This window comes from Macaca mulatta, chromosome 12 (assembly GCF_049350105.2).
Source record: "Macaca mulatta isolate MMU2019108-1 chromosome 12, T2T-MMU8v2.0, whole genome shotgun sequence".
Classification (NCBI taxonomy): Eukaryota; Metazoa; Chordata; class Mammalia; order Primates; family Cercopithecidae; genus Macaca; species Macaca mulatta.
Window position 1 is genome coordinate 102,515,553 of NC_133417.1, and position 24,308 is coordinate 102,539,860.

Here is a 24,308-nt window from a genome sequence, read left to right on the forward strand (position 1 = left end):
CTACAGGCGCTCGCCACCTCGCCCAGCTAGTTTTTTGTATTTTTTAGTAGAGACAGGGTTTCACCATGTTAGCCAGGATGGTCTCAATCTCCTGACCTCGTGATCCGCCCATCTTGGCCTCCCAAAGTGCTGGGATTACAGGCGTGAGCCACTGTGCCTGGCCAAATATCAGCTCTTTAGTTCTTTTCCTGTTTATTCCTATTCACCAAATTTATTGAAATTAATATATGCGGTGGAACCTGACAGATTTACTCTCAGAAATGTACAAAATTTGAGAATGGCACTTTCTTCCCTGCACTGGGGCATTGGTCAGCAAGGATACAGATTTTTGGCTTCAGATACGGCTGATGAACACGGCCAGACTGTGCTCCTTTCTCAAGCCTGGCCAGTGGCTATCTTTCCCACATGCACAACAATGCACTCACTCTTTTTTTTTTGAGACAGAGTTTCTGTCTGTCGCCCAGGCTGGAGTGCAGTAGCACAATCTCCACTCACTGCACTGACCACCTCCCGACTTTTCAGTCATTACTATTTACAATTGCTTGACCACCTCCCAGGCTCAAGCAATTCTCCTGTCTCGGCCTCCAGAGTAACTGGGATTACAGGCGTGCACCACCACGCCTGGGTAATTTTTCTATTTTTTATAGAGATGGGGTTTTGCCATGTTGGCCAGGCTGTTGTTGAACTCCTGGACTTAAGTGATCTGCCTTAATCTCAGATCACTTAATCTCAGATCACTTTGGAGGCTTAAATCTCAGCCTCCCAAAGTGCTGGGAGTACAGGCATGAGCCACCACAACGGCGGGAATGCATTCACTCTTGAATGATGCTTTCAAGGCTCTCAACATTGACCGGAATCAAAATGGGAAGGTGGGGGTCGCTGGGGGCTTCCTGGATCTTGCCTTCCTCACCAGCGCTAGGGCCAAAGGTAAATTTTGCAATACTTTGTTCATTATGTATCAGCTAATAGAGGCCAATTCTCACATACTTAACAAGGATTTTCTTAATAAAAATGGGATGCTATTCAGAATACTAAGATATTCAGAGTAATTCACTTTAAAATAAGCATTAATAGGTAAACAGCCACCAAATGTAAATTTCAAATGTTAGAAGATGGCAAAATACTTAGCACTGCACCTCTAAAAAAGACTTCTGAACCAACACACACTTTTTTTCTTTTTTTTACCATGTGACTGTTACATCAGGCCCCTGAGCCCAAGCCTGCAGATATACATCCAGATGGCCTGAAGTAACTGAAGAATCACAAAAGAAGGGAAAGTGGTCGGTTCCTGCCTTAACTGATGACATTACCTCGTGAAATTCCTTCTCCTGGCTCAGAAGGTCCCCACTGAGCACCTTGTGACCCCCGCCCCTGCCCACCAGAGAACAACCCCCTTTGACTGTAATTTTCCATTACCTACCCAAATCCTATAAAGCGGCCCCACCCCTGTCTCCCTTTTTGGACTGACTCTCTGTTTGGACTCAACCCGCCTGCACCCAGGTGATTAAAAAGCTTTATTGCTCACACAAAGCATGTTTGGTGGTCTCTTCACATGGACGCATGTGACATGTTGTTTAATAAATACAGCTTCAGCAATCATATCACCTCTCCTGCCCCACCCTTATTCCACATGCAAATAATAACACTTCCAACAAACCAAACTGTGATGTTCTCATAACTTAGACTGTAGAAGTCTGAAGCCCAACTAGTTCTTGGAGATTATCTACTTCAGTCCCCTTATTCTACAGAGGCGGGGCTGAGACCCAGAGAGAAAACAGGATTTGTCCAAGGTGATGGAATCGCTGGCCCGGAACTGTAGCCCGAGTCTCTCACCTTATTCTTTTCACACTATCTTACCCACATCTGCAAAAATATGAGTAGGTTTGCTGTAAAAGATTTGTGTGTTTCCTAAATAAAAATTTCCTTCAATCATAAAAATAACACCTATTCAATATAGAAAACTTGACAAAAACAAAGAAAAAGCAAAACCCACCTATAATTCCGTCTTCTAGAAATGCAACTGTTAAAACCTTGGCATATTTTCCTATTTTTTTCTCTAAATATATATATATATTTATATATATTCTACATATACTCTCTCTATATATAATATATATATATATTTGCATGCACACACATGATGTATAGAAACAGTACATAAAATTTTTTTTTGAGACGGAGTCTCACTCTGTCACCCAGGCTGGAGCGCAGTGGCACGATCTTGGCTCACTGCAACCTCCGCCTCCCAGGTTCAAGTGATTCTTCTGCCTCAGCCTCCCAAATAGTTGGGATTACAGGTGCACATCACCACGTCCAGCTAAGTTTTGTATTTTTAGTAGAGAAGGGGTTTCACCATGTTGGCCAGGCTGGTCTCGAACTCCTGACCTCAAGTGATCCACCCACCTTGGCCTCCCAAAGTGCTGGGATTACTTATAAGTGTGAGTCATGATGCCCAGCCCATGAAACGTTTTATACCTCACTTTCCCACTTAGTACTATATTGTGAATATTTCTCTATGTCAATAAAGAAATAAAGATTTCCCATGCTACATTTTCAGCCTTACTCATATATGTCCTCACTTTCTTCTGATATTTTCACTGTAAAATTGGAGGAAATTATACTAAGATTTGGATGCAGAACTAATAAAACCTTTGATAAAATCTACTACCTTTTCAGAGCCATTCCTATTTACAAAAAAAGGGGTGACCCATTAAAAATGCATGAGTCCTAGTGACACATTAGTTGAATTTAGGGTGTTCTACCATTCTACCTTTCAGTTTTCACTGTTGGTATCTTAAAAGCAAAAGACTTGGGCCGGGCGCGGTGGCTCAAGCCTGTAATCCCAGCACTTTGGGAGGCCGAGGCGGGCAGATCACGAGGTCAGGAGATCCAGACCATCCTGGCTAACACAATGAAACCCCGTCTCCACTAAAAAATACAAAAAAATTAGCCGGGCGTGGTGGCGGCGCCTGTAGTCCCAGCTACTCGGGAGGCTGAGGCAGGAGAATGGCGGGAACCCGGGAGGCGGAGCTTGCAGTGAGCCGAGATCGCGCCACTGCACTCCAGCCTGGGCGACAGAGCGAGACTCCGCCTCAAAAAAAAAAAAAAAAAAAAAAAAAAAAAAAAGCAAAAGACTTAAGTCAGAATTCTACCGGCAATCATAAAACACTGTGTTGGACACAATCTTGGAGAGTGTTATGATGGATACAAGGGAAGTGTAGCTAAGAAATTTAGTTTATAAAGTGACAAAAACATGGAATGGACATTCAGGATTTCTTTCCTTCTTCAACCTTGCAATCCTAAATGTAGCTCTTGGGCCACTTGGAAGAGTTAGAGGTTTTGAAACACAAGAGGCGCTACCCTTGACCGCTCACAGAACACATTCCTGGATCTTCCCAGGTTGGGGCTGTCAAAATCATGGAAGCCTAGGAAGGGGGAAGGGTATGGTTGACTTATTACTACCTCTCCAGCCAGCTTTCCTATCCATCTTCTTCTCTACTGCAGCGTGGGCAGGTGACCCGGTCAGACCTGACCATAGTCATTCCCTGGGACTACTATACTGACTCTAGGATAAACAAGTTCTTTCTTTTTGACAAGGTGGCCAAGCTTACCTCCTAAGAAGCCCTCTGCACACACACACAACACACACAGAAGCCAAACAAATAGATGAGAGGAAACGTCTTGACAATGTGGAATCTCTGATGTCAGTAAGTGAGGTCTTCAGTTATTTTTCTTTTTCTTTCTTTCTTTAAATTTTTTTTTTTTTTTTTTTTCTGTTTGAGACAGAGTCTCACTCTGTAGCCCAGGCTGGAGTGCAGTGGTGCAATTACGGCTCACTGCAGCCTCAACCTCCCAGGTACAAGTGATCCTCCCACCTCAGCCTCTAGAGTAACTGGGATTACTCTGGACACCTGTGCCTGCCACCATGTTCAGCTAATTTTTGTATTTTTTGTAGAGGTGGGGTTTCACCATGTTGTTCAGGCTCATTCCTTCCTTGTTCTTTTTTTTTTTTTTTTTTGAGATGAAGTATCACTCTGTCACCTAGGCTGGAGTGCAGTGGCACAAGCTCAGCTCACTGCAAGCTCTACCTCCTGGGTTCAAGCGATTCTCCTGCCTCAGCCTCCCAAGTAGCTGGGACTACAGGAACTCGCCGCCACACCAGGCTAATTTTTGTATTTTTAATAGAGACGGGGTTTCACCATATTGGCCAGGCTGGTCTCGAACTCCTGACCTTGTGATCTGCCTGCCTTGGCCTCCCAAAGTGCTGGGATTACAGGCATGAGCCACCGCACTCAGCTGTCCTTTTTTTTCTGAGACGGAGCCTCGCTCTGTCGCCCAGGCTGGAGTGCAGTGGCGTGATCTCTGCTCACTGCAACCTCCACCCCTCCAGGTTTAAGCAATTCTCTGCCTCAGCCTCCGGAGTAGCTGGGATTACAGGTGCGTGCCACCACACCCGGCTAATTTTTTTGTATTTTTAGTAGAGACAGGATTTCACCATCTTGGCCAGGCTGGTCTTGAACTCCTGACCTCGTGATCCACCCGCCTCGGCCTCCCAAAGTGCTGGGATTACAGGCATGAGCCACTGCGCCCGGCCTTTTTTTTTTTTTTTTTTTTTTTCCCAATGTTGTGAGCTATGCCAGTATAGCCTTTCCATCTAGAAGCCAATAAATTCCCTTATATACATAGGCTAGTCTGAACAGAGTTTATGTCCCTTACCGCCCAAAGAACACCAATAAGGAATATAGAAACAAGCTTGGGTGGCCAGAAGAGTGCTGCTCTCCCATCCTACATCTGCCCTTATGGCAGCAGGGATCATTCTTCCTACTCAGCATAGCTATCATTTCCTCGAATTCATTTAGAGGACTCTCCCCAAAATAAAGAAAAATAAAAATAGATAGAAGGAACAGCAAGATAAAAAGACCCTGGCCTTTTGACATCACACAGAGAAAAGAGAAGTCAGCAACTTCACTAAGCTTCATAAGCATTCCATGACCTAAGGACCGTCTTTACTGAAGGACAAAGGCATAGAAAATAAGAGTCTGTGTAATTTGTAGAGCAAATGATCTTTGACGTTTTATCTTTTAAATGAACATACAGTAAAAATGACTTTGGGGAGTACAAGTCTATGAGTTTCAATACGTGTATAGATTTAACCACATTTGGGACACAGAACAGTTCCACCACCCCAAAACACTCCTCTATATATCCCTCTATCACACCCTTCCACCACCCCTAATCCCTGGAAACCACTGATCTGTTCTCCACACTATAGTTTTGCCTTCTTAAGAATGTCATTTAAATAGAATTATACAGTCTGCAATCTTTTGAGGCTAGCTCTTTTATTCATTAAAACATCTTTGAGATTAATCCAAGTTATGTGTACCAGTGAGTTCATTCCTATTTATTTTTATTTTTTATTTGTAGAGACAGACTTTATGTTATTTTATTTTTTTATGAGATGGGGTCCCAAGTTGCCCCAGTTGGTCTCAAGCTCCTGACCTCAAGGCCAGCCACCTGCCTTGGCCTCCTAGAGTGCTGGGATTACAGATGTGAGCCACCATGCCCAGTCCTTTTTATTTCTGAGTATTTAATTGTATGGATGTACCACTGTTGTTTATTCATTCACTTGTTGAAGACATTTGGGTTGTTTCCAGTTTCCAGTCTGAGGTGATTACGAATAGAACTGCTACGAATATTTGTGTGTAGGCTTTTGTGTGAACATCAGTTTTTATTTCTCTAGGGTAAACACCCAAGACAGGGACTGCTGGGTCTATGGTAAATGTCTGTTTAACTTCATAAGAAGCTGCCAAACTGTTTTCCAGGGTGGATGATATGGTTTGGTTCTGTGTCCTCAAGGAAATCTCATCTTGTAGCTCCCATAACTTCCACGTGTTGTGGGAGGGACCCTGTGGGAGATAATTGAATCACAGGGATGGGTCTCTTCTGTGCTTTCTCATCATAGTGAATAAGTCTCATGAGATCTGATGGTTTTAAAAATGGGGTCAGGGACAGTGGCTCATGCCTGCAGTCCCAGCACTTTGGGAGGCCGAGGCAGTCGGATCACGAGGTCAGGAGTTCGAGACCAGCCTGGCCAACATAGCAAAACCCATCTCTACTGAAAATACAAAAATTAGCCGGATGTGGTGGTAGTTCCTATAATCCCAGCTCCTCAGGAGGCTGAGGCAAGCAGGGGAATTGCTTGAACCGGAGAGGTGGAGGTTGCAGTGAGCTGAGACCACGCCATTGCACCCTAGCCGGGGTGACAGAGTGAGACTGTCTCAAAAAAAAAAAAAAAAAAAAAGGGAACTCCTCTGCACAAGCTTTCTCTTTGCCTGCCGCCATTCATGTAAGATGTGACTTACTCCTCCTTGCCTTCTGCCATGATTGTGAGGCCTCCTCAGCTACGTGCAACGGTGAGTCCAATTAAATCTCCTTCTTTTGTAAATTACCCAATCTCAGGTATGTCCTTAGATTGGAGCGTGAAAACAGTGGATATTCCATTTTGCATCCCCAGCAGCTGTGTATGAGGGTTCTGATTGCTCCTCATCCTCCCCAGTTCTTGGTATTGTCAGTATTTTTTATTTTAACCATTTTAACAGGTGTATTATATCTCATTATGAGTTTTCATTTGCACTTCCCTAATGGCTAGTGATTTAAGCATCTTTTCATGTGTTTACTTCTCATTTACATATCCTCATTGGTGAAGTGTTCCAGTCTTTTAACTATTTTTTCACTGGGTTGTTTTTTCACTCTTGAATTGTGAGAGTCCTTGATACCCTTTGGGTAAAATCATTTGCTTTGTATATGATTTCTGAGTTTTTCTCTCCCAGTTTGTGGCTTGTCTTTTTCTTCTGTTAACAGTGCCATTCACAGAACAAAAGTTTTATATTTTGATGAAGTCTCTTTTTTCAATTTTTAAATAGATTATGCTTTTGGTGTTATGTCTAAAAACTCTAACTCTGTTTTTTTTTTTTTTTTTTTTTGAGACGAGGTCTCACTCTGTTGCTCAGGCTGGAGTACAGTGGTGCGAACATGGCTCACTGCAGCCTCAATCTCCCAGGCTCCAGCGATCCACCCTCTTCACCCCCTGCAGGTAGCTAGGATTACCCGTGTGTGCCACCATGCCCAGCTATTTTTTGTATTTTCTGTAGACAGGGTTTTGCCATGCTGACCAGCTGGTCTCAAACTCCTGGACTCAAGTGATCCTTCTGCCTCAGGCTCCCAAAATGCTGAGATTACAGGTGTGAGCCACCGCACCTGGCCCCTAAAAACTCTTTGCCTAACTCCACTTTATGAAGATTTTCTCCTATGTTTTTTCCTAATAGTTTTCTAGTTTTACTAAAATGAATTATCTCTTAATAGCTTAGAGAAAACTGTGGCAGTAAATGAGAGTCTAACTATTTTGAAATGACATTTTTCATGTTTAAAAACATTCACAAGTATCTAGAATATTGCATAAGATATATTTGTGAAATATAAAACAAATTCCAAAAGTAAAGGTCTCTGTAACTTCCAAAGGAAAAAACCCAACAACATGCTTTCTTCATAGTGCAATCCTCAATTTCCTCCCCACAACAGGGGCATGAAATGGATCTGTTGAACATAACAGTACTGTTCTGTGCTTAGTGAAATTGGATAGGAAAAATCTTGACATTAGTCTTAGTAGAAAGAGCAAGATAATTTTTTTTTTTTTTTTTTTTTGAGATGGAGTTTCACTCTTGTTGCCCAGGCTGGAGTGCAATGGCATGATCTCAGCTCAGCACAACCTCCGCCTCCCGGGTTCAAGCAATTCTCCTGCCTCCACCTCCTGTGTAGCTGGGATTACAGGCATATGCCACCACGCCCAGCTAATTTTGTATTTTTAGTAGAGAAGGGGTTTCTCCATGTTGGTCAGGCTGGTCTTGAACTCCCGACCTCAGATGATCTGCCTGCCTCGGCCTTCCAAAGTGCTCGCATTACAGACGTGAGCCACTGCACTCAGCTGAGAAATTTTTTTCAAAGGTCAGACTCTAGGTTAATTTCTATTAGCCCATGAAATTTATTGTTTAATGAAAACGCATTGAGAATCCTAGGACAACACTTGTAATGTCTGAAATATCTACCAACTGTTTTTAAAACTAAACATCTTTGAAAAAATTCTTTGAAAGACTTTATAAACAAAGCAATCCCCCCATCAACTTGCCCTTTCAAACAATAACTGATTTAAAGGTATTAACAAAGAACAGTGCTATTATGGATCTGTGACTGCATAAATTTTTTCAAGGCATATTGTAAATACAACTTTCTTTTTCCTTTTTTTTTTTTTTTTTTTGAGACGGAGTCTCACTCTGCCACCCAGGCTGGAGTGCAGTGGCGCGATCGTGGCTCACTGCAAGCTCCGCCTCCCAGGTTCACGTCATTCTCCTGCCTCAGCCTCCCGAGTAGCTGGGACTATAAGGTGCCCGCCACCACGCCCAGCTAGTTTTTTTGTATTTTTTAGTAGAGACGGGGTTTCACCGGGTTAGCCAGGATGGTCTCGATCTCCTGACCTCATGATCGGCCCATCTTGGCCTCCCAAAGTGCTGGGATTACAGGCTTGAGCCACCGTGCCCAGCCGTAAATACAACTTTCACAAAATATATATGAGATAGCTAAAACATTTTGGTAATAAATTAACTCTATATTGATATTAATAGTTTACTTTCCTGAAAGTATTACTACCATTTTGAGATAAAGTAAGAAATTGTTTCCTTAAGTAAAAACTGAAAGAATTTGCAAATCAGCTTTCTGTTATAGCTGTTAGACACTTTGACTCCTACCTACAAGTTCTGCCCTGAAATAATCTCAGGATCCTATGGCTTCTTGCTAGAAAAATTAAACATTTGTCAAATGAAGAAATGGTAAATCCATTTAGAAGCAGAATTGTAAGTTATAAAATATATTATTATTAGATTTGTCATTGATACAAACCAACTATATCTGCTTCCCATTATATAAATGAACCAGTAATTTTACCTTACAATGAAATATAAAGATTACCCAAAGAAGAGCCGTGACTAGAGACTACTGGATAGTATCTAACGCTAAACAAAAAAGGGCTGGGTACAGTGGTGAGCACCTGTAACCCTAACTACTTGGGAAGCTAAGGTGGGAGGATTGTTTGAACTCAGGAGTTTGAGACCAGACTGGGCAACACAGGGAGACCATGTCTCACAAAAAAGTAAAACATGATAAACAAAAGGGCCTAAACATTTTCAGGGAATTAAAAACCTTATATCTAATATTAAGTAAAGGAGACTGTGAGGTAGCTGGATGTAGGTCTTACATCGTCACAAACACAACTCCATGGCCCTCATGGATCAAAACCCCATGAGGCTGTGAATTCTGATGACTTTTCCTAAAAATAATGGCCATTTGTAGAATGTTAAAAAGAAAGAGGCCAGGTGCGGTGGTTCACACCTGTAATCCCAGCACTTTGGGAGGCTGAGGTGGGCGGATCACGAGGTCAGGAGATCAAGACCATCCTGGCCAACAAGGTGAAATCCCATCTCTACTAAAAATACAACAATTAGCTGGTTGTGGTGGCGCATGCCTGTAGTCCCAGCTACTTGGGAGGCTGAGGCAGGAGAATCGCTTAACCAGGGAGTAGGAGGTTACAGTGAGCCGAGATTGCGCCACTGCACTCCAGCCTAGTGACAGAGTGAGACTCCATCTCAAAAAAAAAAAAAAAAAAAAAAAAAAGAGAAACAAAAAAAGAAAGGATAAAAAGATTGTGACATGATGAGAAGTTTGCTTTGGGGGAAGAAGAAAGGACAACTTTTTCTGGTCATTCTCTACATATACCCACCTTTGCTGCTTTTAGGTAGAATATTTCTTTTTTGAGACAGAATCTCACCCTGTCGCCAGGCTGCAGTGCAGTGGTGCAATCTAGGCTCACTGCAACCTCCGCCTCCTGGGTTCAAGCGATTCTCCTGCCTCAGGCTCCCGAGTAGCTGAGACTACAGGCAGACGCCACCACGCCTGGCTAATTTTTGTATTTTTAGTAGATATAGGGTTTCACCATGTTGGCCAGGATGGTCTTGATCTCTTGACCTCATGATCCCCACCTCGGCCTCCCAAAGTGCTGGGATTACAGGCATGAGCCACTGGGCTGGGCCAGAATATTTCTTTTATTTAATTAATTTTTTTTGAGACAGGGTCTCACTCTGTCACCCAGGCTAGAATGCAGTGGCACCATCACAGCTCACTGCAGCATTGAACTCCTGGGCTCAAGTGATCCTTCCACTTCAACATCCCAAGTAGCTAGGACTACAGGCATGTGCCACCATGCCTGCTTAATTTATTTTTTAATTTTTTGTAGAGACAGGGTCTGCTAATGTTTCCCAGGCTGGTCTCAAACTCCTGGGTTCAAGCAGTTCTCCCACCTCAACCTCCCAAAATGTTGGGATTACAGTTGTGAGCCCCTGTGCATGACCTTGACAGATAGTTTTTAATAAACTCATGAAGTTGAGTCATCCTCATTGTTGTGGAGGGTTGCAGTGCTCACCTGTGGGCTCTAATGTGGTTTCTAATTCTGTGTACTTGGTCATTGTATTCTCCTGCCTCTCCATCTTCCCAACTACCTCTCTACCTCTCTACTGATTTACCTACCAACCCAGCCAGCCTTTTTTCAAAATTAACGTGAAATAATTTAGCATGGCTGTATTATACAGTCAATCTAGCTCTTTGATAGTTTAGATAACTTTAAAGTTTACTAAACAATGTCTTCTTTTTTTCAAATCTCTGCAGCTTTGCCTGAAAACATAAAACAACGTTTTCTTGATGTAGATACAGAAAAAGAATCACTTTAAAAATTTTCTGGTCCATTTGCAAATCTCTTGTTTTGCAAGTTATGCTTTATTAATGCACAGAGTGCCGCATTCAATCATTGTATTCTAGCTGTGCATCCAGTAAGATCAAGGTGACTTGAGGCTCAGAATAGCCCTTCAGCAAAGTGCTGAAAAACTACAAACTTGACTAGATAATATAAAAGAAAAGTGTTGCTAAAGGTCAAGATAGCCAAAGTTGCATGGATGCGTTGCAAGATCAGGCACATTCATTCACAAGATTTAGAACTGTAAGGACAGAAAAAACTGTTCCTTTATCCTCTTAGGTTCAGTAGCTGAGAACTACAAATCAAACTGACAAAAAGACATATTAATAGGAGAAAAGGTTTATTTTCAATGCACACAGTCTCTTCACAGAAAGGTAGCAAAAACCCAAAGAGGCAGTTTGGTATAGAAGACCTGGGAGTTTATAAACCATTTTAACAAAGGGTGATAAGTTGCAGACAGGTGACTAGATGAGGGAAAAGGAGTTTGGGCTTCTGGGGAAGTAAATCATGAGAAGGCAAATACATGGGGTAAACGAATGGAAGATCAAGCTTATTTTAGTACAGTTTGTTTTTGCAGACTCATCACTGTGAATTGTTTCTGGTGATTTGACACCTTTACAAATGGAAATTTATGTCACCCTTATAAAGTGAAATGTATGCCCCCATTTTTCAGCAGAAAGGTGGAGGACAGATAGTCCCTCCTGTGTCTGCTGTTTCTTAATTGCCTTTAGCTCAAAGTAATCCTCATGCCAAAGTGGCATATTTTGAGATGGCATATTAGAATCCCCTTTGGAACTATTTCATGTTGCCTGATTGCTAGCACATTTCCCTTATAGGTTGGTTCAGAGGACTGTTTCCATGTCATGTCCACGCTTTCTTATTTGGAATTACAATGAGAGTTTAAGGATTAAATGCTTCAAAAAACATTCAGTTAATAAAGCATCAATTTTACTCACATCTGGTGTTTGAGCAGCTGAATTCCACATAACTGGCCTCTGAAGGAATACGATCTGCTTTGTAGCCAAATTCCCTTCACTGCAAATTAAAACAATAGTATTAGTATTTGCGAATTAGTAATTCTCCGTATTTCATAATTGACTAGAACATTCCATATGCAGTTTTGTAAAATAATCTTCTGACCAAAAATAATTATAAAATATAAATCTTTTTTTTTTCCAGTGATGGAAAAAATGTAAAATGTAATTTTATAGAAACCACATCTGGAAAAACAAGAAAAATCCCTAAAAACTGAATATGGTCGCTATAAAAGAAAATAATTTTAATGTTTAAAGACACTTGTAATCTCACCAAGCTAACATCAATATTTTCATTTCTTTGTTTCCCCTCTTAGTCTTTATCAGCTTGTGTAATTTGCATGTCTGTAATCACTGCACATTTATATTTTGTTTCTATGCCCTTCACTGAACACTCTTTTTCTTGTTTGTACACTGTAATCATATTTTTAATGGTTGCATAATAACTCAAAGAATTAAGATACCAAAATGTACTAAGTCTTTTTTTTATTATTGGAAAATAAGGTTGCTTCCAGTTTCTTGCCAATTATAAACAAAAAATATGTATTGTATTCAATTATTTTATTGAAATGAATACTTAGGAGATAAAAATATGTATTGTATTCCTCTTATGAATTATTTTCTTGAAATGAATACTTAGGAGGGGGAGTGTTAGGTCAAACCTTATGATTTAAGCTTCTTGGTATGCATTGTCAAACTTGCCTTCTAAACAGAAGAGACCAATTTAGGCTGCCACATGTGAGAAAATTTACATCCATTTTCAATTGAGGGACTTCAACTATAGCTAGTTTTATTTTCAGATGCTTCTTTGTAGTCAGCTACTCAGTATTCTCCTTATTTAACTATCATCATGGCAAATTACCCCTTGCCAAAGACTACTTGGGGTTTGTATTCCTCTGAAATGCTTTTCACAGAGTCTCCATGGATTTATGGGGAGGAGTGTCTGTAGCTAATGTTGCTCAGTGACGACTTTTATTATGCAAAAAACCCCAACAAAACCTTACTATTAGCTGCATTTTATGCTGAGCCCTTTTTCTGGAAAATGAATGCAACACTGAAACTCTGGCTTTAGAGTTATGTGTCAACTGCACACCATTTGAAAATCCCAACCTTACTGATGCCACTGAATTTAGAGAAATATCAAATCTTTCTCAAAGTGATAAGAGGAGACTGCTTCTTTTTTATATTTGAAAGGCTGTTTCTAGTCTAATCTCATTCCATTTCGACCTCATCTTTGATTGGAACGGAAAACATTTATAAAATGTGTAGTAATTTCGGGAACAAATCGTCATGAGGCTTTGGTACACGGGCGGGATTAGCATGTGTACAGAAAAGGCTGGTCACATGTTTTGGGAGCATGACATATACTGGAAAAAGCCATGGCTTTGGAACCAGACAGTTCCTGGGTTCAAATCCAAACTCTGTCATAGTACCTAATAGCTGATGCCTTTAATCAGTTAATCCTTAAATTCTCTGACTGTTTTCTTTTTCTTTCTTTTCTTTCTCTCTTTCTCACTTTCTTTCTCTCTTTCTTTCTTTCTTCTTTCCTTCTTTCGAGATGGAGTTTTGCTCTTTTTGCCTAGGCTGGAGTGCAATGGCATGATCTCGGCTCACTGCAAGCTCTACCTCTCTGGTTCAAGTGATTCTCCTGCCTCAGCCTCCCGAGTAGCTAGGATTACAGGCATGTGCCACCACACTGGTCTAATTTTGTATTTTTAGTAGAGACGGGGTTTCTCCATGTTGGTCAGGCTGGTCTCGAACTCCCGACTTCAGGTGATCTGCCTGCCTTGGCCTCCCAAAGTGCTGGGATTACAGGCATGAGCCACTGCACCCAGTCTCTCTGATTTTTTTCTATCAGGGACCTCAATAAGTGATAAGTGAAAAATAAGAGTGCATGAAGAGCCTCGCATTGTGCTTGCCACGAGAAGGAGCACAACAAATGTGATTTCCTTCCACTTTTCCATTCATTTAGTGAAACATAGGGTGCAGTTAAGGGAAGGGAAGAAAAGTTTCAGAATCAAGAATATCTTCCAGAGAGCAAATTCAAGGGACAGAAAGATATGGTGGTTCATGCCTGTAATCCTAGCACTTTGTGAAGCTGACGGAGGATCCCTTGAGTCCAGGAGTTTGAGACTAGTCTGGGAAACATACTGAGACTCTTGTATCTACAAAAACTTTTTAAAAAAGTTATCCAAGTGTGGTGGCACGTGCCTGTGGTCCCAGCTACTCGGGAGGCTGAGGTAGGAGGATCACTTGAGCCCGGAGGTTGAAGGTGCAGTGAGCTATTGATCACGCTGCTGAACTCTAGCATGGGTGACAGAAAGAGAACCTATCTTAAAAGAAAAAAAGAAAGAAAAGTAAAGAAAAAAGGAAAAACAAATTCAAGGGACAGGGTACGTGGGAATGCAGAAGAGACCCTCTGGGTAACGTTCCAGGTGTGTGATCCAGGTGGAGAATCACATGAAAGAACCAGGTCTGGAACGATCCAAAGATGGGAAGGAGGGATCAGGGTAGAATTCTTCTTCTTGAGGAGAAAGCAGGAACGCATCGGGGTAGGGATTGTGGGAGACCTTACAGGCAGTTCTTTCACACTCACTGTGGATGGCACAATTCTGAATGCACTAAGATCTAATGTTTGGCCTATGGCAGGCTTTACAGACTTTACTGTGCATTCCAAACACTGAGGTGCCTGTTGATTCCAGGGTCCACTCCAGTCTACGGAATCTCCATTTCACCAGGCTGCCCAGGTGGCCCTGATGCACAGTAAATTTGGGAACCATCACCAGAAGAGACAGACTTGGAGGTGTGGACTTCTCAGGCCCTGGGGATTACTTGGTGATATTTGCTACTACCAAAGGCATTCACTGTTTTCCTTGAATAATAAAACCCACCAACAGTTCCTCTTGGTATGGAGTGTGGAAACAAAAAGGGCTTAGTTTCTGGAAGCATCCTTGATGTCTATTTTATCATATTCTTCTAATGTGACTTGTGTCCTTAAATGTTTTGGACAATTTTAGCCAGATAGGCTGCCTAGAGCCATGCTGAGGACACATATTTTTCACCATCTTTAGTTTATCAATGTATTCCTGACCTGAATTGTCTAAAATATGGAATGTGAGCAAGGAGTTACTCCCTCTGCAGTCTGACACAATTTCTGGCAGCAACCCCAAATTATGAAAGAATATCTCTACCAGCAGATCCCGAGGCAGGGTGGGAAGGAGAAAGAGGAAGGACGTGGCTTATCAAAGGCTCGGTGGGTTGGAGGGGGAGGTAGGTGGGTTAGGGGTGTTATGTCAAGGAAAAAAGTCCTCAGATGGTGTGAAGTCCACTGCTCGATCCTGGGTTGAGAATCATTGCCTGTATGTTTGAAATAGGATTCTCTCTGCCAGTGTTCTGCTTGATATTTAACACAGTATGCAGAGAGGTGAAACATGTGGCACAGGGGAGGGTGAACCCTCCACAGCCTCTTCAGTGAAGCAAGAGCACTGTCAAATCTGCTCCTCCTGTGGTGTGAAGGGGAATTGCCTCTGAAAGGGCAGAAGCTTTTTAAGCAGAAACTTTGTTTTATTTTTATTTTATTTTATTTTATTTTTTGAGGCAGAGGCTCACTCTGTTGCCCAGGCTGGAGTGCAGTGGTGTGATCTGGGTTCACTGCAACCTCTGCCTTTTGGGTTCAAGGGATTCTCCTGCCTTAGCATCCCAAGTAGCTGGGATTACAGGCACGCACCACCACATTTGACTAATTTTTGTATTTGTAGTAGAGATGGGGTTTCACCATATTGGCCAGGCTGGTCTTGAACTCCTGACTTCAGATGATCCGCCCACCTTGGCCTCCCAAAGTGCCAGGATGACAGGTGTGAGCCACCTTGCCTGGCCTGAGCACGAGCTTTAAAACCATTCGTTTGAAACTGACAAGTAATGCCTTCCAGTGGCCCTATGAGGAGTGCTGTTTGGGGAATCTAATGAGATAAAACAGCAAACGTGGAGATGGTTTGTCAAAGGCGGACAACTTTAGACAGCATCCAGATGCTCAAAAAAGACTTTGGAAGGTCAGCATCTGTCTGCCTTTTGGGGAGGTCCTCAGAGTCAGATCCTTAATTTGAGATATGTTGGAAACTTCTATGTCCCTGGTTTTCTGAGGGCCATTTTGATTTAAAATAGGTCCTGCTATTTTTAGACCAGCTGTGAGACCATGTGGAACTTGTTTTGGTTTCGAGACTCTAATCACGGCAGACCTAAGGGAAAGAGGTCTGAAGCCTTATAGACGGACACCTATTTGGTAAAGCAAGTAAGTCCCTTATAGTTCCCAGTCGTTCCTGAGATAATTCTATTTATAGAACTAGGATAGAATATTCTTCCCTTAGCAAACTGGTGGTCATTATGGGACCTGAGAGAATGTTAAAATGCCCTGGATGGTTTCAGAGGACAGAGCCCACATCTCTTATTCCCTACAAAAATGTTTATCCAAAAGGTGCTGTTAGTTAACTGAGTGACTTAGTATCTTCCTGAGAGGGATTTAAGAATCTTCTGGTTCTCTTTTAGACTTTAATGGACAGTCATGCTTTGATGTATTAGAAAACAAAGGCAACTTTGGAAAATATGCTTGATTTAGAGATAGTAATTTAAATTCTGAAAAAGCTCTAGTACAAACTGTTTTGGTGACAAGTATAGAGAACAGTCTACAGAGAAGTGGTGAGAACATTGACTAGTCCCTTCATCTCTGAGGGCAGCAGATGATCCCTGGTGCCGTGTTCAGCACGAGGGCACAGGCCACATGAAGGACAGGTCAGCTGGGGCAGGCCTTGAAGGGGCTGAGTTCTCTGCAGGCAGAGGTGGTTGAACATTGTCAATGAGATAGTGGATGTAAAGTTCCTAGACCCTGGAGATGGACCCTGGAGCACAGGAGATGCTCAGAGATGTTGCCTTTTCTCTTCCCTGCCTTCTTCTATGCACTTCATAAGAAAGCACAAAGAAGATTCTACGTGAATGTCCTTTGAGGGAGAGGGATTTTCTGTGACAAGAACCTGACTATCAAGAAGACTGGGACTTCCCGCTAACAGAAGATCTCATGGACTGAACTAATAAAAACAACTTTGACTCCTGTAGTGCTTTCAGCGTTCTAAGTCCTTTCTGCGTACATTAACATGCTTGTTTCTTATGATAATCCTTTAAGGTGTGCAGAGCAGAGATTTTCTCTATTTTATGGATAAGGAAATTGAGACTCAGAGCTTTTAAGGTTTTTGTCTTGGGTCACCTCTAGGTCCCACTCTTTCCACAACACTGCATTCGCTCTACAAGCAAATGTAGAGTGACAACATTTGTTTGTAGAGCTCACTGAAGCCCTGACTACAGGAAGATGTCGCTTAATTCTATTCTGACTAGAAAACTTTATAATTCGTGGATAAGTCTAAGATTATTTTGCCAAAGTCTAGATTTTTATTTAGCATCCTAAATTAAGCATTCCAGCTTATAATGTTCAGAAGTTATAGTGGAGAATAATGAAGAAAATAAACACAAATGTTCATTTTTCTTGGGCTAATTAGACTACTTAAGCAGACCATACAGGTCCGGATGTTAGTGTGGCAAATGCAAGAAGAGACAGGAGCAAGTTCATGATCCACGGTATTAAAGTGTGACATAAAAGATTAATAATTGAGGCCGGGCGCGGTGGCTCAAGCCTGTAATCCCAGCACTTTGGGAGGCCGAGACGGGCGGATCACGAGGTCAGGAGATCGAGACCATCCTGGCTAACACGGTGAAACCCCGTCTCTACTAAAAATACAAAAAAACTAGCCGGGCGAGGTGGCGGGCGCCTGTAGTCCCAGCTACTTGGGAGGCTGAGGCAGGAGAATGTCGTGAACCCGGGAGGTGGAGCTTGCAGTGAGCTGAGATCCGGCCACTGCACTCCAGCCTGGGTGACAGAGCAAGACTCCGTCTCAAAACAAAAAAAAAAACAAAAAAAAACAAAAACAAAAGATTAATAATTGAAAGCTTTGCCTTAACATTCCCCCAAATGAATTCAGTTCTGCACAACAGTGACTAGCACTGGTTGTAAAAACAAACAAGCAACAAAAATGAAACTTTAAAAAGTTCTATTTATAGTTTGACAATATCTTTTATTTTATTTTATTATTATTATTTTTGAGATGGAGTCTTGCTCTGTCGCCCAGGCTGGAGTGCAGTGGTGCGATATCTGGTCACTGCAAGCTCCGCCTCCTGGGTTCACACCATTCTCCTGCCTCAGCCTCCCTAGTAGCTGGGACTATAGGCGCCCGCCACCACGGGCTAATTTTTTGTATTTTTAGTAGAGACGGGGTTTCACCGTGTTAACCAGGATGGTCTTGATCTCCTGACCTCATGATCTGCCCGCCTCAGCCTCTCAAAGTGCTGGGATTACAGGCATGAGCCACCGCGCCTGGCCTAGTTTGGCAATATCTTTAGTGATAATTTTTGTTTTTTTGAGACAGAGTCTCGCTCTGTTGCCCAGGCTGGAGTGCAGTGGTGTGTCTTGGTTCACTGCAACCCCCACCTTGCAGGTTCAAGTGATTCTCCTGGCTCAGCCTCCCGAGTAGCTGGGACTACAGGCGTGTGCCATTATGCCTGGCTAATTTTTTTTTTTTGTATTTGTAGTAGAGACGGGGTTTCACCATGTTGGTCAGGCTGGTCTCACTCCTGACCTCAGGTGATCTGTCTGCCTCGGCCTCCCAAAGTGCTGGCATTACTGGTGTGAGCCACTGTCCCCAGCCAATAATTAAATTTATAAATTATTTTTGTAGGAAGTTACAAGGACAACCTGAACTTCTTCTTGGTTCAATATGTGCCTATAATTTCAAGCATCTTTGAGAGATAGAGTACTTAGAATTTATGGTTAGGTGGGAGAGAGTTGTTCTATATTCTTTAAAATATAAAAACCAAAGTCATGTTTGATGGTCTCTGAATCTCTGCTTGTGGCATTCTCCCTCCCATCTGGAGTGCCCACTCCACCACCTCTGCTTGTTCCCATTCTGACCATCTTTTGAGATTAGTTTAAGGTGTGATGTCTTTCATAAAGTCTTCAGTAACCCTCCAACTGAAGAGCAGCATCCCCTTTTCGGGGTTCCCACAGGTCTCTCTTAGGAAGCTTAATCCCTTTGGCCAGATAATATAGCTACTGGTACACATTTTCCTTCCACCAGATCTAAGGTCCTTGAGGAGCTTGTCTTCTCATCTCTGCAGCTTCCACATTAATGACCAGAAACTCATGCTCAGTAGATATTTAAAGAGTCGAAGAATTTATAAATAAATGGTCATTTGGTTTCTGTGATAATATATTGATGCCAGGGAACATGCTTCAAAAAAGAAAAAACCGATCATGACAAGTGAGCAAAGCTTGCAGAACAGATAAAAGCTTTGCTAGAGGAGTCATAATTGCTTTTTTGCACTCTAGCCTGGGCAACAGAGCGAGACTCTGTCTCAAAAAAAAAAAAAAAAAAAAAAAAGACTTTGCTAGGTCTTTATTTTTTATTTTGCTAGGTCTTTTACAGCTATGAGGTTCATTGACATTTAGTATGAATCTTAACTTTTCCTTCTACTCCTCACAAAACTTTTCAGCTACGTGACCTTACAATAACCATAGCCTACAGAATTTTATATAAATTTGAACTATTAAAATGTCTCATATTTTAAAATAATTCACTCTTTCTCCACTACCTTCAATGAAGGGAGGGATTTCTTAAACAATATATTAAAAAGGGTAAAGATAGATACATTTGTTGATTTTAAAATTAAAAACTTTTGTTAATTAAAGACATCATAGAGTGAAAAGACAAACCAAAGAATTAGTGAAGATAATTGCAGATGCATAATAAATAAAGGACTCTTTATTTGTTTTATTTAAGTAAGTTATAAGTAGAGATTTTTTAAATTTAAATTTAAATTTTTTATAGAGATGGGGTCTTGCTATATTGCCCAGGCTGGTCTTGAATTCCTGGGCCCAAGCTATCCTCCCAGCTTAGTCTCCCAAAGTGTGGAGATTACAGGTGTGAGCCACTGTGCCTAGCCTTATGAATAGAACTTTAGGCTGGGCGTGGTGGCTCATGCCTGTAATCCCAGCACTTTGGGAGGTGAGAGAGGTAGATTACCTGAGGTCAGGAGTTTGAGACCAGCCTGGCTAACATGGTGAAACTCCATCTCTACTAAAAAAACTACAAAGAAAAAAAAAATTAGCCAGTATGGTGGTGGGTGCCTATAATCGCAGTTATGTGGGAGGCTGAGGCAGAAGAATTGCTTGAACCCAGGAGGTGGAGGCTGCAATGAGCCAAGATCACGCCACTGCATTCCAGCCTAGGCTACAGAATGAGACTTTGTCTCAAAAAAGCAAAAACAAAAAACAAAAAAACATAGAATTTTAAATGTGGGCAAAAAGACTTAAACAGGTACTATATGAAAGAAAAATCCAAGTAGCCAATAAACATATGTAAATGTGCTCAATCTCAGGAAGTAATTAGGAAACTACAAATGGAAGTCACACTGAGATCACGCTACATACTCTCAATCAGAATGCCAAAATTTAAAAGTATGATAATATTTTGTGTTGAGACAATGGTGACTCTGACCCTCTGCTAGTAGGAGTGTACATGGAAACAATCTATTTGAAAAGAATCTGGTATTTATCTAACAAAGCTAAAGAAGTTCCCTATGACCAAGCAATTCTGCTTCTAGAAACTCACACATGTGTGCATCAAGATCTCTGCTCATACTCAGAACAGCATGGTTTGTTATAGCCAACAACTGGAGACAGCAAACCACCAGCAGCAGAATGTACCCATACATAGTGTAATGAATAAATAAACTGCTACACACGGCATGGGTAAAACTTACAATGTTAAGTGAAAGCAGCAACACATAAAAGAATATATATGATATGATTCCATTCATATAAAGTTAAAAAACTAAACTGTATTGTTTAGGGATTCATACACAAGTGGTAAAACTATCAGGCAAAGAAAGGATATGACTATCCTAAAAGTGGGATAATGTTATCTCTGTGTGGAGGAAGTGAGGGTGATGGGGAGACACATGGGGTGCTTCTAGGGTGTGGCTGATATTCATTATTTTGGCCTGCAGTGATGACACAGGTCTTTGTGTATAATTATGCACATTTGTGTTTTATGCACGTTTTATTTATTTATTTATTTATTTATTTATTTATTTATTTAATTTTTTTGAGACAGAGCCTCACTCTGTTGCCCAGGCTGGAGTGCAGTGGTGCAATCTCGGCTCACTGCAACCTCTGCCTCCTGGGCTCAAGCGATTCTCATGCCTCAGCCTCCCAAGTAGGTGTGACCACAGGCATGCGACACCATGCCCAGCTAATTTTTGTATTTTTAGTACAAACAAGGTTTCACCGTGTTGGCCAGGCTGGTCTTGAACTCTTGACCTCAGGTGATTCGCCCACCTCGGCCTCCCAAAATGCTGGGATTACAGATATGAGCCACCGCACTCAGTGTGTGTTTTATGCACTTTCCATATGAGTGTTTTATGCCACAAAAATTGTTTTAAAATTGTATATTTAAGGGTGACAAGTAGAAGAATAGTTGTAGATTTATACATGATAAAAAAGCTCCCTCCCCCTTTACATTTATTCTTTTGGAAAAATTGGTCTTGAATTTGTTAGGTTTTAAATGAGAAGTCTTTAGGAATTCATTCACCTCAACTCACTCTTCCTTAAGTATATCCTGCACTTTTCTGACTATGCTTTGCTTAAGGTTGCCAGAGAAAGCAAATAATCTGTGGTACTCGTACTGCAACATCCGCTCCCATGCACGTAGTAGATATCACTAATTGAGTGCCACATTCTTTTTTGCTGAGCTGGTTCTAGTCTCAGAATCCTTACTGCAATGTTCCAGACAGCCACTACCAACAGACTAGTGCTGGCATGTAAGAGGAAACCCATTTACTACTCCAAGTGAGCCCTATCTGCCAGAAGGAATACCTTTCCTCTCTAAAACTGATTTTAGAAGCACTATTCTTTCATCATGGTGCCCCCTCAGACATCATGAGCTTCACAGACCTGCCCTCCTTCTTTATTGATTCCTCTACCATATTCACCTGCCTTATAGTTAACTCTCTTTTCATTATTGCTTCCCTGAGGAGCAATATTCAGATATTTTCCCCCTAATATCTCCCCGTTAAATTTTAATACCAAAGATATGCTGTATATCTGTGTATATACTGTGTGGCCTTTTGGAGGGCCACAAACCATTGTAATAGCTGAGATTTTTTCCACTCCCTCGCACTCTCAATAACCAATTGTCATCATCTTGGGGACTTATCACTCCCGTTGAGAATACATGCTCTAGACCTTCATGCAGGACCTGTCATGAACTGTGTTGTTTCTCAAAGCAGAGTGTGACTTCCTATATGTCTGTCCCTAGAGTGGGTAAAATATTGTCTTGCACATATTAGGCACTCAAGAAATATTAGGCATTCAGAAAGATCATTCTGGTTAAAATAAACGCATGAATCTGAATCAGTTTCAATACAACTAAGCCAGTTTCAAAAGAGTGGGCTTATCCGTAACTGCTCAGTCACTTGTGAAATATACTCTTACAAAAAGCTTTCATTTATAGTTCCAAAATTCATTAGAGTAGAAGAAATAGAATTGTTAGGCTAATTTGTGCTTTATGTTGACTTTTGCGTCATCTTACACATTAATTAATTGTCATGGCCTAACATTTCCAACTCAAAAGTAAATGAGTTAATTCTTGCTTTTGAAAACTGAAATATAATTTTGCTTTATAAAAGGAAAATTATAAAATTAAATGTTGACTTCCAACTTTGCAGCTATGTGCTTAGTCACAAAGTTCCTTTGCCTATGACCCTGAATTTGTTTCTCAGGTATCAGTATGTGTTAAAAACAAAGAAAAGGGCACACTACAATGTAGTTGTCCCAACTCCTCCCCACCCCACAAAATGTTAAACATTTACGTTCAGATGAGACAGAGTGATGGTAACTGGAAGTACATATAATAGACAAAATTGATTATTTTAAGAATGTGGCCTTACCAAAAGATTACTATGAGCTTAACTCATGATGGACTTACATGACACTGTTTCTACAGAATTTAAATTAGTAAGAGCAGAGAACTGCATTAGAATGGGCCAAATCCTAACCTCTCCCTCAACTGCATATATATAAATGTGCAACAACTGCTCTGGCTGCCACATGAAGATTGAGACTGGGACTCCACAGATTTCCAGTGCTTCTGAGCTGTGATGCCCATGAGGCTGTTGGGCCTGTTCTACAGGGGCTGCAGAAAATGGAAGAGGGGAACGGAGCTCAGCATCACAGTGAGAAGACCAATTTCTCTTGTTATTCACATCTTGTCCTTAGGGACCAGAATTTTTTTTCTTTTTTTTTTTTTTTTTTGAGACACAGTCTCACTCTGTTACTCAGGCTGGAGTGCAGTGGTGTGATCTCGGCTCACTGCAACGCCTGCCTCCTGGGTTCAAGCGATTCTTGTGCCTCAGCCTCCTGGGTCTGGAACTACAGGTGCGCACCACCATGCCCAGCTAATTTTTTTGTATTTTTAGTAGAGACGGGGTTTCACCATGTTGGCCAGGCTGGTCTCGAACTCCTGACCTTGACTGATCTGCCTTCTTTGGCCTCCCAAAGTGATGGGATTATACATATGAGCCACTGTGCCTGGCTGGGACCAGACTTTTTTTAAAAAAATTATTATTATTATACTTTAAGTTCTAGGGTACATGTGTACAACGTGCAGGTTCGTTACATAGGTATACATGTGCCATGTTGGTTTGCTGCACCCATCAAATCGTCATTTACATTGGGTATTTCTCCTAATGCTCTCTCTCCCCCAGCTCCCCACCTCCCAACAGGCCCCAGTATGTGATGTTCCCCTCCCTGTGTCCATGTGTTCTCATTGTTCAACTCCCACTTATAAGTGAGAACACGCAGTGGTTGGTTTTCTCGTCTTGTGTTACTTTGCTGAGAATGACGGTTTCTAGTTTCATCCATGTCCCTGCAAAGGACATGAACTCATCCCTTTTTTTATGGCTGCATAGTATTCCATGGTGTATATGTGCCACATCTTCTTTATCCAGTCTATCATTGATGGGCATTTGGGTTGGTTCCAAGACTTTGCTATTGTGAACAGTGCCACAATAAACATACGTGTGCATGTGTCTTTATAGTAGTATGATTTATAATCCTTTGGGTATATACCCAGTAATGGGATTGCTGGGTCAAATGGTATTTCTAGTTCTAGATCCTTGAGGAATCACCAACACTGTCTTCACAATGGTTGAACTAATTTACACTCCCACCAGCAGTGTAAAAGCATCCCTATTTCTCCACATCCTCTCCAGCATCTGTTGTTTCCTGACTTCTTAATAATCGCCATTCTAACTGGCATGAGATG

At 41.5% G+C, this 24,308-nt stretch overlaps 1 protein-coding gene across 2 annotated transcripts in view; it reads right to left on the reverse strand.

Annotated features, from left to right (window-relative positions):
* Positions 1 to 24,308, reverse strand: part of RFTN2 (raftlin family member 2) — a 93,663-nt gene that overhangs the window by 6,454 nt on the left and 62,901 nt on the right. For both annotated transcript variants that reach the window (XM_015131730.3, NM_001266607.1), the window contains 1 exon segment: positions 11,809 to 11,887. In XM_015131730.3, coding sequence (XP_014987216.3) covers positions 11,809 to 11,887 — 79 coding nt within the window.